Raw genomic sequence first — 17,844 nt, forward strand, 5'->3', positions numbered from 1 at the left:
GCAACCATAAACACCTACGTTAATCTTCAAATGGTGTCTTCGACGACGGTATACTATAAAAATGAAGGTCATCTATTTTGGCATTCCTATTTTGACACTCAACAGCACAACAAGACATTTATATTGTTCGTTTCACTCGTGTCTCATTCATTTCCACTGTTTTTCTGCCACCACATTGCGCGCGTGACGTAACTGTGACGTCGACTCGCAAAAGGTCTATTGAATCAATATATAAATGTGCATTAATCTTTGCCATGTTATATTCATTTAGTTGACTAGTAGTATACACTGATTTTAAAAAATAAACATTAATGGCATTAATCAAAACACTGTAATATTAAGAACACTGTCATTGCTGCGGTTATACTTGGGACATCGTCTCTGAACTTTTTTGACAGCAATTAGCTGTAAAATGTTTTAGTCCTGCTTGATTTTTGTTGGCTTCACGACACGTAAAATAATGGAAAGTTTTTCATAAGATTCCCTGGGGTCAATGTGTTAGCATGACAGAAACTTGATGCCATCGGGAGAAGCAATCGCAGACATTTTTCTGTTTTCCGAGTGTCTCTCGTGTAAATTATTAGATTTGATGGCTTACGTTTCTTTCCTGTCACAGAAAACCAAAACAGGTTTATCAATGCCATCAAAGTATTATTTTGTTTTTGTTTGTTTGTTGATCATGAAGTACAAGATGGGAAAACTAGGATTCTGTGTATTTAACGTGCCGCCATTATGGTTTACAATGCGTGGAATGGTGTGCTGTGATTTGTTGAGTGGATTTATTGCATTCTGCAGAAAAGGAGGACTGGCATTTATTGCGGTTTGGGGAAAAATGGAGAAAATATGACAGAATAACATGGCGGATATTAAATTTTGCGTAAAATTAAGAATTGACTTTTAAATTCTGACCTGATACAATATTGATTTTGGTAGTAACTCGTTTTTTTAAAATGCCGTTTATCACGTTTTGGAAACAAACTGTTCATTTACGCTACTCTGCTAAAAATAACAGAAAATATAAAACACTTACATTTAACTTTGACATTATCTCATACCTGACAGTGGTTTTAAGATGAATAGGAAAAGACAGTGACATAATCACAAAGTTTGATGAAACAGGTGGAGATCATATAAGAATGATACATAAAAGTAAAAAAAAAACCTAAACCTCTTTGTAGGCAAAGACAATTCGTCCATCATTGTGTAATGTGGCCTGGAAGGTGAAACTTCCTTGATTATAAGAATCCTGGAGATGCACGTGATCCCACTGGACAACCAGAGCAGTTCCTATAAACACATAGACACACATACCACATGAGTGCATTAATGTGCACATTATAATTCATTAACTGTAGCATATTTAATACTTATATCTATAACAAGATCGCTCTCAATTTCTTAGCTTCAAGGACCATATAATAGCACCACCATCAATCAATATCTATACCGCTTATGTGTAGTCACAAGACAGCTGGAGCTTATCCCAGCATAACTCTGTCTGCAGGCAAGGAAACGTCCTGGACAGGTAATATAATTGCACAAAAAAAGCGATCTACATTTGATTTATGGCATGTTCAGAGCACAATGTGTTTGATGTGTAAATTTGAGGATTGGTTGGTTTGACAGCTACATTGTATATTTCTGTACCGCAAAACATTTTAATGTGAGAACTGTCAGACTGTTTTACACACATTATGTCTCTATGTTTTTTTCTGTATGCCTTAAATACACACACACACAGACACATGCTCTAGTCTCGTCTTACCGTTGTCAAAGTAAATGACAGTTGAGTTTCTGGAGAGGCTGGGGTCGAAGTTTGCCATGAGTGGAGCGATGAACTGTGTGGCTGTCAGCATTCGGTGCACCACATCACCCGTGTAGATGAACCCTAAAAACACACGCACACACAATATAAAGCACAATCTAACATTATACCACATATCCATATATTTAGGTCTTATATGTTGGCAAACCAGTCTACGTTTTTAGTTTCAGAGCATGAACGTACTCTTCTCAATCTCTCTGTTATCCCCATTCCACATCTATCCATCTTGGCAAACAGCCCTGGCCCGTCTCCAAAGTGATTAATACTCTAATTAGCCATATAAACGAGTCCTTCCATCCCACTCACAGAAAAGAGAGAGGAGGTTTCGCACACACATACATAATCTAAAACGTTTCTTCAGGATTTGGTTGTGCACAGTAAATCAATGTAAATCTTTCCCACAGAGTCCACAACGCATGTCAGCATTCCTCTGGTTCGCCAGCAACACAAACAAATTCCTTCTAAAATTCTTGTTTAGGATAAATTGTCTTATTATATATCTAATGTGGCGCTTTGGATAAAATGTTTAAACATGTATAAAATGTATAAACAGTTTTTCTTCCAGTGCCATAAAAATGTAACTTATAGGGGCAGTTTCCCGGACAGGTTTTAGATTAATCCAGGACTAGGCTTTAGTTATATAAGGACATTTAAGTAGTTTTTATAAACATACCTTACAAAAAACAATACTGGTGTGCATCGTGAGACAAAACAATGGCACTGAAATAAGTTAAGATATGCCAGTTCAAGATGTTTTTTTAAATTAAGGCAGCTTAAACATGCATTTTTGTCTGAGACTAGGATATGTCATGATTCTGCCCTTTTGTCCTTGTTTTTATCTAGTCTTGAGGCAGGATCATGAAAGACTCATGTTTTGTGTGGGATCACGTGGTCTCAGTATTATTTTTATTAGACCATGTTTTTCCCGTGTCATGTCACTTTTAGACTACGTTTACACGTGAGCGGACATTTCAACCTCTCCGCTTTCAAAAATAACTTCGTGCACACATGTCCGTTTTCAGAAAAGCGTTCATTGACACGTACCCGTGTATATATGCCGTCAAGAGCATGCCAAACTTCTAGGTGGTGGTGTAACGAGAAGCTTAAGGCCACGTAAGCCAATCAGAATCCCGAAAACGAATCACTTCCTGTTCCTCTTTTGAACAAGGTCGCACTTTTGGCGTAGATGCAAGCTCTGGCGCATACTGTGATGTTGGCTGCCTAAACATTTGTTTGTCTCAGTTTACATGCAACTGTGTAACCGAAGATTTTCCAAATCGCCACTCTGGCCAGAGTTTTTAAAAAGAATCGGATTTGGAGGTGAGTCCTCAAGGGGGTCGCACACCGGACGCGCAGCTCAGCGCCGTTATAAAAAAAATCAAACACATTGCTGTCTATGAGTATACGCACACCGGTGCCGACAGGTGGTGCCTGTCCGCACCGCCCAGCTACGACTCAGGAAGTTGCTCAAATCCTGTCACGCCACAAAGTGCCACTCACATAGTTTAACATTAAATAACATCATATTTGTCCCAAATCATTAACGATTGGCTGCTAACATATATTTCGCTTTTTGAAGTAGACGCTATCTGACGAAGCTCGCGCTATTTAATGTGCACTTCCGGTTTACAATACCTCAGAGTTGTCCTAGATGCAACTCGACGCGGTGCGGCGTGTCTGGTATGCGACCCCCTTTAGTTTGCGCAAACGAAGGGAAATGTCTCAGTTTTTCAAAATAACCATGTACGTGTAAACAGGGCCTTACTCCGCTCCCTTGTCATCCTCTCGTCTTTATTGTTTAATCATTGTCACCTGTTCCCCTCATTATTTTGTCATTATTTAAAGTCCTTTTGATTTGTGTTCTATCTACGTTTGTTTGCCTTGTATTGCTGTGCTTTGTTCTTGACCTGTTTGTTCCCAAGTCTAGTTTGTAATATGTAATTTTATTTAAGTTTAATGTCTAGTTTTTAGTCCTGTTTGCAGTGTAGTCTTGTTAGTGTTCTGTTTATCTTGTTCATATGTTTCCCCCTCGTGGGTTTTGCTTTCCATTTTGTATAATAAAGTCTTCAGTGTTTTTTCGACATCTTTCTGCGTTTTGGTTCGTTCTCAGCTAATCCCTGACAGGATAAGCCCTGTCCGGGAAACCACACCATAATAATTCAAAGTCATAATGAATCAGTAGTAGCAATTGCCTTATTTTCCCGATGTGACATATATCTGAGTGAAATGAGGAAAAAAAGGGAATTCATCCATCGAGAATTGATTGGATTGTTGGAAGTTGGGTCTTGTTGCTATTTGCTAATCGCTGCAATTTGCTATCGCTGCTGCATTTTTTATTAAAGATTATAAAGCTACATTAATTTTTTTAAAATAATTAAAGCTCACAGATTTGTAAAAAGAAAATACCACAATATTGAAAAAAGTTATTAATTTCAGTTTCATTGTGACCAAGGGATTGTGTAATATACTGTATTGAATTGTGTAGTACATTATAAATTATACTGTTTTATACATTACACTTCGGAATCTTTAGTGCAAGGTACACAAGGTTGTGCAATGAAAATAAAGGCATTTATTCATTCATTAAAGCAATATTATGTACCTGCATTTGTGCTGTTGTACCAAACATCAACATGGCTGATGGTGATGAGGCTGCAGTTAATTCAGTACAGCAGCACATGTGATATTGTTTCATTCTTAACACAGAAAATGAACATTATACTAAATATACAGCTCACGATGTGTCCGCTCTTGAGAACATAACTGCACTGGGAATCTAAAATCGCTTATGTTTCACTGTTTTTTAACCACTGAAGATGCTGAGGTAATTATAGGGAGAAATGATATAGTGGTTTCCCCTTTCCCCCACTCTCACCCCTTCACCTCAAACACATACCAACAGCCCGTGAGTCACATGAACCGCGATCATAATAAAAAATCCCCTCATATACTCCCATACCGCATCTACAGCACACACTGTCAGCCTTTATTAAGAGGAATGGTTTACAGGCGACAAATACAACATGTTCCACTAGAACACCCTCATGCCCTTTTGCCTACAAGCTAAAATGAATCAATTATTCCTCATTCAGCACACCCGCAGAAGTGGACCTTAAAATTGTGCTCTGCTGTTGCCATTGTATCACATGGTGGCAGACAACTGCTCTCTTATAACCCACCAGAACATTACTGGTTATGCATAACACACCCTAGAGAGGATAGTTCACTTACCGCCTGTTGCAACTGTGATCTCTCGCAAAGAATGCCCATAAAATGGAAAATCGAAAGATAGGTTGACCCGCTGAAAATAAAACACAAGACAAAACATTAAGCATAAACAATCTAAACAATCAATATATATACTGTAGGTGCAACCAATTGAAGTCTATTAAACAGAGACATAAGAGAAAGAGACAAACAGAGTTGTATTTACATAAAAATGTACAGCAAGTGTACATCTAGTCAAACCCAGTGCACTATTATGTGGTTAGCCACAGCAAATGTGACTGTGCTAATAAATTTGACCTCTGTCCTAAAACTATGGTGAGCTTAACTGCTGCGGTTTCTTTTGTTTGGAAAGCGCAATGTGCTGAAACTGCTGAAGATAGCCCATTCTGCTGCAGTACTAAGATGGCAATACACCAAATCTAGTCGACTTGCATTGCATAGAAAAGTGGCATTTAGGGAATAATAATTGTTTTTTTCCCTTTATACTCCAGAAATAAACACACATAACTATACAAGGTGTTGATCTAGAAAGGAAAATTTTCTAGGATATACCGTTGATGGAAAACTCCTCTGACACTGTGTGAATCTGTGTAGGCCTTTAATGTTTATCACCTACTACAATTTATACTCTTGTTCCTTTAAACTTTCAGCAGAACTCCTCAATACACAAATAGGCTTTTTACACTGCGCTTAACCCAGAGTTATCTTCATTCTAAATCCCGCTTTTAACCCCAGGTTAAGGAGCATTTCATACTAACATGCCAAACGCATGCAGTGTGAAATGAACCGGGTTAGAATGTAATGACTTCATGCTGAACAACAGACAGCCATCACAATCTGTGTACTGAAAACACCTGAATTGGAGTAAAATTGACATCCCAGGAGACTTAAAAGTTCGTTAAAGTGCGAGACAAGCGGCTATTTAAAGCGGCAGCTCGCTATTTTAATTCAGTCAGTTTGACAGCGTTTTTATCCATTCATGACTGTTGACACCGCAAATATGCAAATCAAAACGTTAACCCAGTGTTTAAAAATGGACCGTGAGAAACGTCAGATTATAAATATCCAGGGTTTATCTAATAACCCCTGGATAAATATGAACAGTTTGAAACGTCAAACTGATAAGTGTGAAAAGCCCTAAAGAAAATCTTTCCTCTCAGAATGTAGCCTCAGTTAAAGGGATAGTTCACTTTAAAATGAAAATTCTGTCATCATTTACTCATCCTTATGTTGTTCTAAACCTGTATGAATTTCTTTTTTCTGATGAACACAAAAAATATATTTTGATAAATGATGGTGAACACACAGCAGTAAGTGACCATTGACTTCCATAGTAGGAAAAAAATATTTTGGAAGTATTGTGATAATGACGAAGAAAATATTTTGATAAATGATGGTAAGCACAAAGTTGAAGGTACCCATTAAATTCCATCATATTTTTTTATTCCTATGGAAGTCTATGGTCACTCACTGCTGTGTGTTTACCATAATTTCTCAAAATATCTTTTTTTGTGTTCATCAAAAAAAAAAAGAAATTCATACAGGTTTAAAACAACATGAGGATGAGTAAATGATGACAGAATATTCATTTTAAAGTGAACTATCCCTTTAAAGAGTGTTGGGGAGAGTGGGCACAACCTCACGCTTTTTGACTTTGGCTCTATCATTTAAAAAATATGTAAGTTAGATAAATAATATTTTTACACAATCAACACACACATCTCTGCTACAAATGAACACTTAAAGTGTGTTTGTGGGACCTACTGTTATCGTACAATAACACCAAAAGTGACAGGAGTGCAAACGTTACAACTTACCCCATAGGTGGTGTTCATTGTAACAAACAGAGAGTTTGTTGTAACGCCTGCTAGAAAATTTTGTTTAAAAATATAATAGATAGATCCTTCATTTAACCATCCTTTTATTATGCATCAATGCATTTGAATTTTTTTTTTGAAAGGGCTGCACAATTATGACAATTAAAATATCAAAATTGTGAGTTATTTCCAATAATATTGTAATCATTTTGATTAATAGGTTTTACATTGTTTTCATTTCATTATCATCATATACCTGAGGCTTAAATGTCATCTACTGACATTAAGAGAAAAAGATCAGAGATTGCTCTGCCTTGTATAAACATGTAAAGTAGCTGCGTTACAATTAACCCTGCGTTAGTTTGTGCCCTGTTCACCCCTACATGTGGTTAACAAATAATCTGTATTCAAGCTAGAGGGCCAATTTTGGTTCTATTGGACCTTTTCCATTCTAATTTAGTAAGCCAGCCATCATGACACTAAATTGAAATTTTATTGTTGTTGCATTAACTGATCATTGTAAATCTAACAATACATTTCCTGTAAATTACTGCCACACTACAGCCCAATTCAAAAGGTAATTGTTTCTCATGGGGACGCAAGTTATTTTCAAAATGTACAGGGGTAGTCAGTGATTTTATTGCCGTCTGAATCCAGAACGTCTGTGTTTTCCCAGCCGAGGGAATGTGGTAAGTGAATTGTTTAAGGTCATGTGGTAACTGAATTGCCTTACAAATCCACAACTCTGAGTTTATGAAAGGGGATAAATGCAGAAATTATTCTGCACATGGTTTTGGACCACTGAAAAGCACTGTACGGTAACACGCTTCAAATTAATTTGCATCAGTAAAGCAGCTTTCTTTGATTGCATTTTAAAGGTCGACACTATAAATTAAATGATTTAATGTATATTTGGGATGGTATAACGGGGTGGTTGTTACCCAAGAATGGGTTGTAAAAACCCAGCATTGGGTATTTTTTAACCCAGCAGTTTATTTAGTCCAATATTACCCAGCATGGGTTAAAAGCAACCTGTCCGAACCAATTACCATCCAAAATAGGGCTTAATACTCCCTGGATCTGACTATTTCAGTGGTCCATACATGATAGCAATACATTCAAAGATATTTAAACAATAATGTGATTGTAATTGAATGAAGGTTGTCTTTAATGGATTTAATTCCAACCTATGTATCCTTATTTCTAAATGAGTGTGATGTGAATGAATATTCTCTTACCGCAGCTTGTCTGTGTGTATTAGACAGGATGCCATGAATCTTCACCTTCTCTTTATCCATTTGATCAATATTTACCCATAATTCTTTGCTCATAGGGTCATTGGGGCCATATGTCTTTGAAGTATAGTAGCTATGATCTGTGTCCTCCTATAAAAAGCAAACAGCAAGTCAGGAACAAAGAGACCAGAAGTAAGTTAATCAGACATACAAGGATCAAACTTTTACTGAAAAAAGACACAAAAACCTACATTCTTATCAGTTCCTCACACAAAACTTTAATTTGATGTTAGAAAAACGAATTGTTGTATGCAATAGCCACCAAAAAAAGGAAAACTAACAAACACACAGAGATTATCTCTACTTTGCCAATACATTACAGTAGACAATACGTATAATTACTGCAGACCATACAATAATGTATGTTTAAGAGGAACACTGAGAAGTTAAATATGTGTTGAATATTGAACAGCTTGCTTGGTATACAGGGCTCTGTATATCTCATAACAAAAAGAGGGCCAGCTTGGTCCCCTTGGTCCAATTTCCCTTTACTTGCTAAGATGAAGGGTCTGTCTTGCCTTCATGATAGAGAGGACTTTAGGAGAGGGTGTGTGAGGTAAGCGTACACATATTTACTTTATGTACCTGGTAAATTGATTTAAAACCCGAAAAGTGACCTCCAGAAACTGACATTTTAACTAAATGTACCCGCCTGCAGTTTAAATCTGCCAAGCAAATAAATAGGATGGAAAATGTGAGTGGCAGTAAAACCACAAGTCATCTCTGCTGATTGCTAACAGCATTAAGCTTTGGGCATAGCTAGAAAAATACATCAGCTCCCAGGAAAGAAAAGCTTGGGAAAATTGTATCTCTTAATTTACTGAACATTACAGAACTATTACTGTATAGTGTAGAGCAGTATATAATTGTTTATATGATGATTATCAATAATGATTAAATGTATTTCTGTCTCATATCTCTTTGACTCTCAGGGCTCTATCTTACACCCGGCGCAATGCAGCTCAATGCGTGTGACGCAAGTGTCTTTTGCTAGTTTCCACCCTGCGTAATAATAATTTTCATGTTTAGCGTTTAGTTGATTGAATAGCAAATGCATTTGCGCCCCCTTTAGCGCCCATGGGCGTTCTGATCTGAAAACGAGGTGTGTTCAGGTGCATTGTTGGCGCGTTGCTATTTTGAGGCAACTAAAATAGACTACGCCATTGACCAACTTAAAACCTGGTCTAAAGTCTAAAGTCAATGGCGCAATATGTTTTTTGTTATTTAAAGAGCGCCTTAATAATATGCGACAACGCGGGTTTGCTCATCACATACATGAATGCGCCGCACAAAAACTCTTTTAAATATGAAAGATTAAAGGAGTGAATGTAAAAGATTATTATTAAGTCTCTTGGACATAAATGAGGACCGATTATGAGACGTTAGAAGGCGCAAAGAGCTGCTTCACCTGCAGCCTGGTAAGTAAATAAATGCTTTGCTTTAAACAAATGCATCTGTTTTTAAATGTTATTTTTAAATGCTACCTCACGGATTAATTGTACACTCTAAAAACAAACGGTGCTAAACAGCACCAAAAGTGGTTCCTTGCTCGTAATCATAGAAGAACCACTTCAAGTGCCATACAGCACCAATGAAGCACCTGTGTAGAACCATATGTGGTGCTATAGTGGTGCTATATGACCCGTATATGGTTCTACACAGGTGCTTCACTGGTGCTATAAAGCAGTAAAAATGGCTCTTCCATGATTACAAGCAAAGAACCACTTTTGGTGCTATATAGCACCGTTTGTTTTTAGAGTGTATGATGACTCTGTACCTGTGGATATGGTGAGATGAGAAACATTTTTAAGTAATGCTTAAAAAAAACTTGTGACGCTGTCCAAGTGCTGAAACGTGCGGAGAGCTGTTTGTAAATTCTTTATCTCCTGTTTGTAACAAATAAAGTATTTTTAGAGTACAAACCTTTTCTTACATACTTGTAAATTATTTTTGATGATATTGGATAGCCATACATTTAAAGCAATTAAAAGCCTGCTTTTTTACTTCCATGGCTAAAAAAAGGGTTTAAAGGTTTTAATAAAAAAATAACAATTTCAATACAAGTGAAAAACAACACAATTATTTAACATTAATCTTAAACTGGGGATCTTCTTCCTCTGCTTAGTTTTTCAGTTTACAAAGTCCGTCATCTAAATAGGGATTAGACATAGCGCCAGCGCAACAGGCTTTTAAAGGGAATGAGAGCTGAGACTCTCATTGGTTTATTGCACGTTACTCCCATTAATCATTAAAAAAATAGGACCAACCCTTTTCGACCATGCGCTCGGCACACAAACTATTTTTCCCATCATTAAATTAGTAAAAGTGGATTTGGACACGCCCATTTACACGTTGCGCTGTGCGCTTTAGACAATGCGCTTAGATCGTTAAAATAGGGCCCTCAGACTGTTTTCCTGTCTAAACATTTTATCGTGGACAAATACACACGATCGCATGACCAAGGCCATGACTGTGACATGATCCTTTTAACATTTTAACATAATAATTCCTTGTATGTGGACATTCCTGCAAGAATCATGTGCTCAGCGAGTACAAAACCTTAAACATGAAAACCATCAAAATGAAAACCAACCATGCACTTACCATTTTATGATAAACTGACTAAAATGCATGTTTGAGCTGCCTTAACCTAAAAACATTTTGCACATATCTTAACATATGTAAGTGCCATTGTTTTGTCTCTGGATGCACATCAGTATTGTTTTATGTAAGGCATGTTTGTAAAAACTACTTAAATGTCCGAATAACTAAGGCCTAGTCTTGGATTAATCTAAACCCTGTCTGAGAACCACCCCTATGGGTTTTTAGGGGCTTGAATTTGAAGAAATTTGTCTGAAGGAAATGTCAGGAAATGTCGTATATAAAGGGCTCGACAATAACATCAATGTTTTGTTAGTGTGTGGGTGTCAACAAGTTTTGTTGGACACACACCACACTGAGAAATGCAGAGCCTGTCTGTACAGCCCCTGATTAAAGATTGCACCACATTACCAAATGTCCTCACACACAGCACAAAATTCATACGAATAATCCAATTTTCAGAAAGAAAGATTTTAGGAATTGAAGAGAGGTGAATGTAAGGCATACAATCTTTGACAATCTAATCAGTTATAGTGCTAAACAAGCTGAAACACAGGCCAACACTGAGGAAAACTTTCTTGCCTGAGGCCATGTAATAAAACACAAAAGAAATTCAGGGCTTTGGGACAAACTAAATAAAAGATGACAGGGAAAAGACTTTGTAGAGTATAAAAGAAATTGTGCACCTGGTATATGTGGGCATACAGTATGTGGTGTTTGTGTGTATACAGGAATGTCTTTGTATTCAGAAACTGGTAAAAGATCAAACACTACAACTACATCACAAACAAGCCGATTCAAAAATCTAATTCAAACAAGCACACACTCTAAACTCTCATACATATAACATAAACAGTCAAAAATCAACATGTAATGAACCAATTTTACTTCCTAGTATAATGAACCTTATTTTCCCCCAAAATCATTGAAGCAAGTGTTGAATGACATGCAGGGACTCATTCTTCTGATGAACTTGTTTACACAATGAAACAGCTATGCTTGTGCTTTTCTCTTTTACATGGTAGTCTTAAAACCAGAGTAGTAAATAAAATACTAAAAAGCATAAGAGGTGTGTATTGAATGCGGAGATGATGGAGAATAGAAGGGATGCTGGAAAACTTCCTTAACCTCTGTTCAGAACTGTATTTAAGAGATTTTGTTTAATGATTACCAATAATTGGGAGGTGTTATCTGCCTCGTCATCAGCCAGGATTCCAGGTGAATCCTGAGACTCAGGCTTTAAACCGTCTTGACTGGCTTTGTTGCTTTCCATTGGAGAGGGCTCCAGAAGAAGCCATCGCTTCCTCCTCAAAACCTCCACTGTGACACCATCATCATGTGACCATCCCTGAAGAACTGAATAAGCAGCTCCTGTGGAAAAACACAACGACAAACAAATCTGTTATACAGGCTGAAATTATTGCATTGCACCATGCAAGATTTTATTTAAGAAGACATGTTTCCTTTAAAGTTGCATAATGTTTTATCTGCAAATCATCATAAAATCTTATTACTGTAAGGGTCATACTGATTATTGTATTGAACTATATTAAATGCAATCCAGCAACAAGCATTTTTATCTTACTAGTGGCTGTCATTATTGAAACAGACAAGTATCATCCACACAAGTACCCTAGGGCATTCTCTCTGTGTTTATAATCACTGTTGGAACAGTCCGGTCCAGTGAAAGATACACACAGAATGAGCTCCTTTGTGATTCAAAGGTAAAAGGTGAAAAAACAAAAGGCGTTTTAACAGTGAGCGCACATGCCAAATTAATTTTTTTTCTAGCATTGTTTTCCTCCATTGTTTTTCAGTAGATCAATCTTAATGTTTTCCTTTTTTTAATCCAAGCTGATCACACATGCACAGAACCTAATGGTTATGCAAATCAAGACATTTCATTAACAAAAACACACTGCATTGCATTTTCTCAATAGTCAAGTAATCAGGGTTTAATTAAACTTTTATTTGCTTTCTCAGCTCTTTTCACTGGCTCTGTTCATCATCTCATTGGTAATGAATAGGTGAGAGATCATGGGAGTGTGCCAAGACAACTAATCAGTCAAACTGAGTCACTCAAAGTACTTCATAACATGACTAATAATGAGAGAGCAGGGGCAAAAGTACAAATTTTCAGGAAAAAAAGTAATTTAGAAGATAATGTTTTAGACAGAGATATATTTTGCTGTGATTAATAACACACAAGTGTGGTCTATAGATACTAGGTGACATTTTGAACAAATGAAAAATGACTTCTGTATAATTTCACCCTGTCAGCAGGGATGAAAGTAACACACAGGTGGGTCAAAAGTAACACAACAGAACAAATTTTTTGTGTTACACTTGTTTTTAGGAATATACATGATTATGACCTTGTTAATATGTAACTGCAAACATGTTTTGTTGTTTATCTTTGTAAAAAATAATCAAATTACATTTTCATTTTAAAAGGGCCATGGCATGAAAATCTTACTTTTTCGTGCTATGATTGGGTCCCCAGTGCTTCTCTCAACATAGAAACTGTGAAAAAAATCAACCCAGTAACTTAGTTTTGGTAAACCATTCTCTACAAGCATATGAAAAAATAGGTTGTTGAAATGTGGCTCTCCTTATGATGTCATAAGGAGCTCTTATTATAATAATACCACCCCTTAATCTGCACTATCCAATCACAGCACTGCCATTTAGAGCAGAGAAAAAAAGAGAGTGAAAATAATTCATAGCACAATTGAGTTTTAATTGCAACAAACAACCATCAATGTGATCAGTGTTTGAATTTCATCAGCTCATTTGCATTTTAAAGGACACACCTAAAACGGCACATTTTTGCACATGCCTACAAAGTGGCAATTTTAACATGCTATAATAAATTATGTATATTGTATTTTGAGCTAAAACTTCACATATGTACTCTGGGGACACCAAAGATTTATTTGACATCTTAAAAAAGTCTTGTGCCATGGCCCCTTTAAGTTTCAGTTTTATCAAATGTTTCAAAAGTAACCAACAGTACAAACTTAAATTGTTGTGAATAAAAAAAAATTCAACAGTTTGAACACTATGAAAATGTCATTAAATGAAAATAATATTATTTTTTTACATTTACAACAGAATTAGCAGCGGGACAAAAGTAACAAGTGTTACTTTCGTCTCGACAGGATCTCCTCACATTTAAACCCGATTTACTTTTATTTAAAAAAAATTTAGAGAAGTGAAACTTTAGGATGTGTTAGATCACTAAATAACCTGTAGATTGATCAGTACACATGAAACGAAAAACACAACGCGTTATAAGAAAAAAATTTACTTATCATGGTTGAAAACACCTTTCTGGATTTATACGTGGAAAACGGTGAGTAAAAATCGGAATATTTGTCATGTCTGTCAAGGGTTTGTGTGATAAAGATGCTGTTAATAGTTTGGGATGCAAATGTTATCAGGGCTCGGAGAAAATCGCTTTGTTACTTTCGTCACGTGTTACTTTTGCCCCGGTTCTCCCCGATACTTATTAGGCTTATAAACAGCTTTCTGGACCATGTGCAAAACGGTGACAAAATAATGCAATGTTTGTCAGTTCTGTCAAGGGTTGCGTGCTAAAGTTGCTCTCATAGTTTGGAATGCATATGTAATCAGGCGTCTGAAAAATAATCACTTTGTTACTTTCCATCCCAGTTCTCCCCTACATTTAAAGGGATAGTTCACCAAAAAAAGAAAAATCTGTCATCATTTACTCACGCTCAAACCTGCATGAATTTCTTTGTTCTGATGAACACAAAGGAAGATATTTTGAGAAATGTTTGTAACCAACCGTTCGTGGACCCCATTTACTTCCATAGTAGGATATGTGTTTTTCATAGCCATGAGTCGAGGACAGTTGGAGAGAATGGAAAGAAAATTTTGTGGCCAAAAATAGAGATAAGTAATATATAGGATGGGATTATCATGCGCATCTAATCAGTAAAGCCATTTGCTTGATTAGTAGTAAAACGCCATCACCTGCTTTCAGATGGAGCTGCATTTACTACACAGGGGTTTCCAAAAGCATCGTTAGCTGACTATGGCCATTGTTCCTTTTGAACGCTATTGGTAACGACAGAACTTGCAACTATAGTTGCTTTCGGGAAACGCACCACAGAGCCGTGGATCACTGACAAGCTAGGCCATATCACGTTTATTAACCGTGGCAAATCGTGAGCAATTCGTCCACGATTATGAACATGATATGGCCAAGCTTGTAAGTGAACTACTCACAGCATTATATTACATTATTTGAGTACAGCCATTTTTTCAATGAAGGTAAGAATGGAGCAGTGGAAAAATGTGTTTGTTTTTCCAGCTAATATTGTTTACTGTGCATATCTTTTTTTATGTCTGTGTCATCACTATTTTTTATTTTCTTGCATTGGGAGCAAGATATATATATATATATCTTTGCTGTCTATTTTTCATCAGTATCAGTGTTTAGACTACTTTGTTTTGCACACTATTTCATTTCTTGAGAATGTACTATACACACAAGGCATATATATGCTAGTCAGAACTTCTCTTTATTCTCTGTCCATTCAGTTTCGTTAGTAATTCAGTTCACAGAGTTTGTTCTGTATATATAAAACATTATCATGCAGTGGTTGATCCTGTATTTGTACTGTAGATATTCACTCTCTATGTGTCCCCGTCTTCTGACACAAAATTTAATTAGCTCCTGCTCTTATACAACGTGCATCTCTGTAGGGCACTAAAACCCTTAACTTTAACACAAAGTCATTTCTACTGAAAACTTTTTGCAAATATATGTTCAAAGAATATTTCTGTAAGATTTTTTTACTCCGGTCGTGAGGGGAACAGAGTGAATTTCAAGGGTGGACAGAGTTTCAGTTCAAAATGTAGAGGATTTCCATCTTTTAGCTACATAATGCCTTCCAAACCTATAGAAATCTCACACATAAATATAATGTGATTTTCTACATATTTGGTTTAAAAATAGAAAATACTTTATCTCCCCAACTGCAGACCTCTCAGTCAATCGCAGGGATTGTCTGTCTTTGAGTCTGTTAAAGCAGTGGTTCTCAAACTTTTTCTGCGTGCGGCCCCCCTTGTCTACGGTGCATTCTTTTGCGGCCCCCGAAAGAAAATTTATGACAAAAAACTGTTCTAAAATTTAACATTTTAATCAAGCAAAACATATTAAATCATACAAAGTAGTGCTGTTGGTTAGTAGCCTTATTTTTTTAGGTTTAATTACACAGAATTAATGATAAATGAATGTATTTGATAAAATGTCATAAAACTGGGGCCCCCCTGGCCCCATCTCGCGGCCCCCCTGGGGGCCCCGGCCCCTAGTTTGAGAACCACTGTGTTAAAGTGGGGGTCGGCTCAAATTCATATTTCACTTTTTATATTTACAGATTTGCATTCCAGTTCAATATTTGTGCCATACACAAACCAAGCAGACAAAACTCTATTGGGATTTGCATATAAAACATTTTAACAAAAAGCCTTCCTAACATTAAACCCTATTACCAATACTCTTGCAATTTAATTTGCTCGGATAATCCCACACATTTCCTTCTACATGTGAGTGTCTACGTCCAGATTAAAAGGGAAAATGTGAACTTGCAGAATGTATTATTTTTCCATGCCATCATGGTAATGGTCCTGGATGTGAGAAAAGATTTTCAGGGACAAATCCTCCCGTGAAGCCCATTATACAGAACAGGTCAATGTGGAGTTAAAAAGGCAGCTGTCACTGACTTATATTGTTGCTGAGTAGAAATCAGTGTCTACTCATGACATGCTTTGAAAAGCCACCACAGCAGGGATGGGATCTCTCTTTCGCTCTCTCTCTCTCTTTTCTGTGAAAGTAAATCCATTCCCACATTTCTTTTTCCTGCATTGAGTAAAAGGCTTTACAAGGTAAATGCATGCCAACCTATACAATTACTATTACTGTTGATGCTGCATCAAAAACATATTACAATTTTCATCAGTATTTATTTAATATGCATATTGATAATTATAAAATGGCAATCAATTAGAAGTTTAATATATATATATATATATATATATATATATATATATATATATATATATATATATATATATATATATATATATATATATATATATATATATAAATATATAAGAAAGGCCAAGTAGGAACTTTGTGAACAGTAGCTGAGTAATAATCATTGAGTCAGACTGAGATGATTTACAAAGAGATAAATCAATTTGTCAACTAATGTACTACTTAACAGCTAACAATGTTTGTGCTTTACTGCATTTTACATCAAGTACAACTGAAACATCTTTAAACTCTCAACAACTAACAAGCTAAAGGATTGTGAAAATTGTCTAATGCTCTTTAGAGAACCTTTGAACTCATGATTTACACAAAGCATAATTTATTGTGACAAGTGAAATCATAACTAATACATCAAGATTTTATGCAGCCCTAGATAACATTAACTATTTAAGTGTACAGATTGCTTGTAAACAATATAATTTATCGACAGAGACAGAAATGGGAATTTTCTAATGTCTAAAAGCATCAAAATTACTGTACATTATTCTTAATTAAGCGGAGGTGGACAACTAGCTTACGGGAGAGAAGAAAAAAACTAGCCAAGGTCCTAGCCAAGATGAATTTATCTTTAGTTACTTCCCTGGAACAACAGAAAAACATAATAGAGCAATAAAGTAATAGGAAGTAAAAACATTTTTAAAAGTAAGCGTGTGTGTATGTGGGTGAGACGGGAAGGAGGTTACAAAGTTCATAACCATTTTATAGGCCACTTTAAAGGTCAAAACCATTTACACAGCGTACAGTCCAGATTACTAACTACTAGTTTGGTTGATTCTCTCTCTCTCTCTCTCTCTCTCTCTCTCTCTCTCTCTCTCTCTCTCTCTCAGCATATATAAGGCAGACATATTAGGCTGTGTAATTACAGAGGAGGTAAAACATGCTATACATTTGAACTGAGAATATATACAAACACCTGTGCTCATCTGAATTGCAGCCACTTACCAAAATGTCAATTATTTGCACACATTTCATTCAAGTGAATGCAGTATACAT

General features: G+C 36.2%; 1 protein-coding gene across 2 annotated transcripts in view; it reads right to left on the minus strand.

Moving 5' to 3' along the window:
• plxdc2b (plexin domain containing 2b) overlaps positions 1-17,844 on the minus strand; it is a 61,383-nt gene that overhangs the window by 24,402 nt on the left and 19,137 nt on the right. For both annotated transcript variants that reach the window (XM_055207518.2, XM_055207528.2), the window contains exons 2-6: positions 11,938-12,137; positions 8,109-8,255; positions 5,057-5,126; positions 1,766-1,888; positions 1,169-1,287 (exon numbers count right to left, since the gene is read on the minus strand). In XM_055207518.2, coding sequence (XP_055063493.1) covers positions 1,169-1,287; positions 1,766-1,888; positions 5,057-5,126; positions 8,109-8,255; positions 11,938-12,137 — 659 coding nt within the window. The remainder of the gene's footprint in view (positions 1-1,168; positions 1,288-1,765; positions 1,889-5,056; positions 5,127-8,108; positions 8,256-11,937; positions 12,138-17,844) is intronic.

Source organism: Misgurnus anguillicaudatus, chromosome 21 (assembly GCF_027580225.2).
Source record: "Misgurnus anguillicaudatus chromosome 21, ASM2758022v2, whole genome shotgun sequence".
Lineage (NCBI taxonomy): Eukaryota > Metazoa > Chordata > Actinopteri > Cypriniformes > Cobitidae > Misgurnus > Misgurnus anguillicaudatus.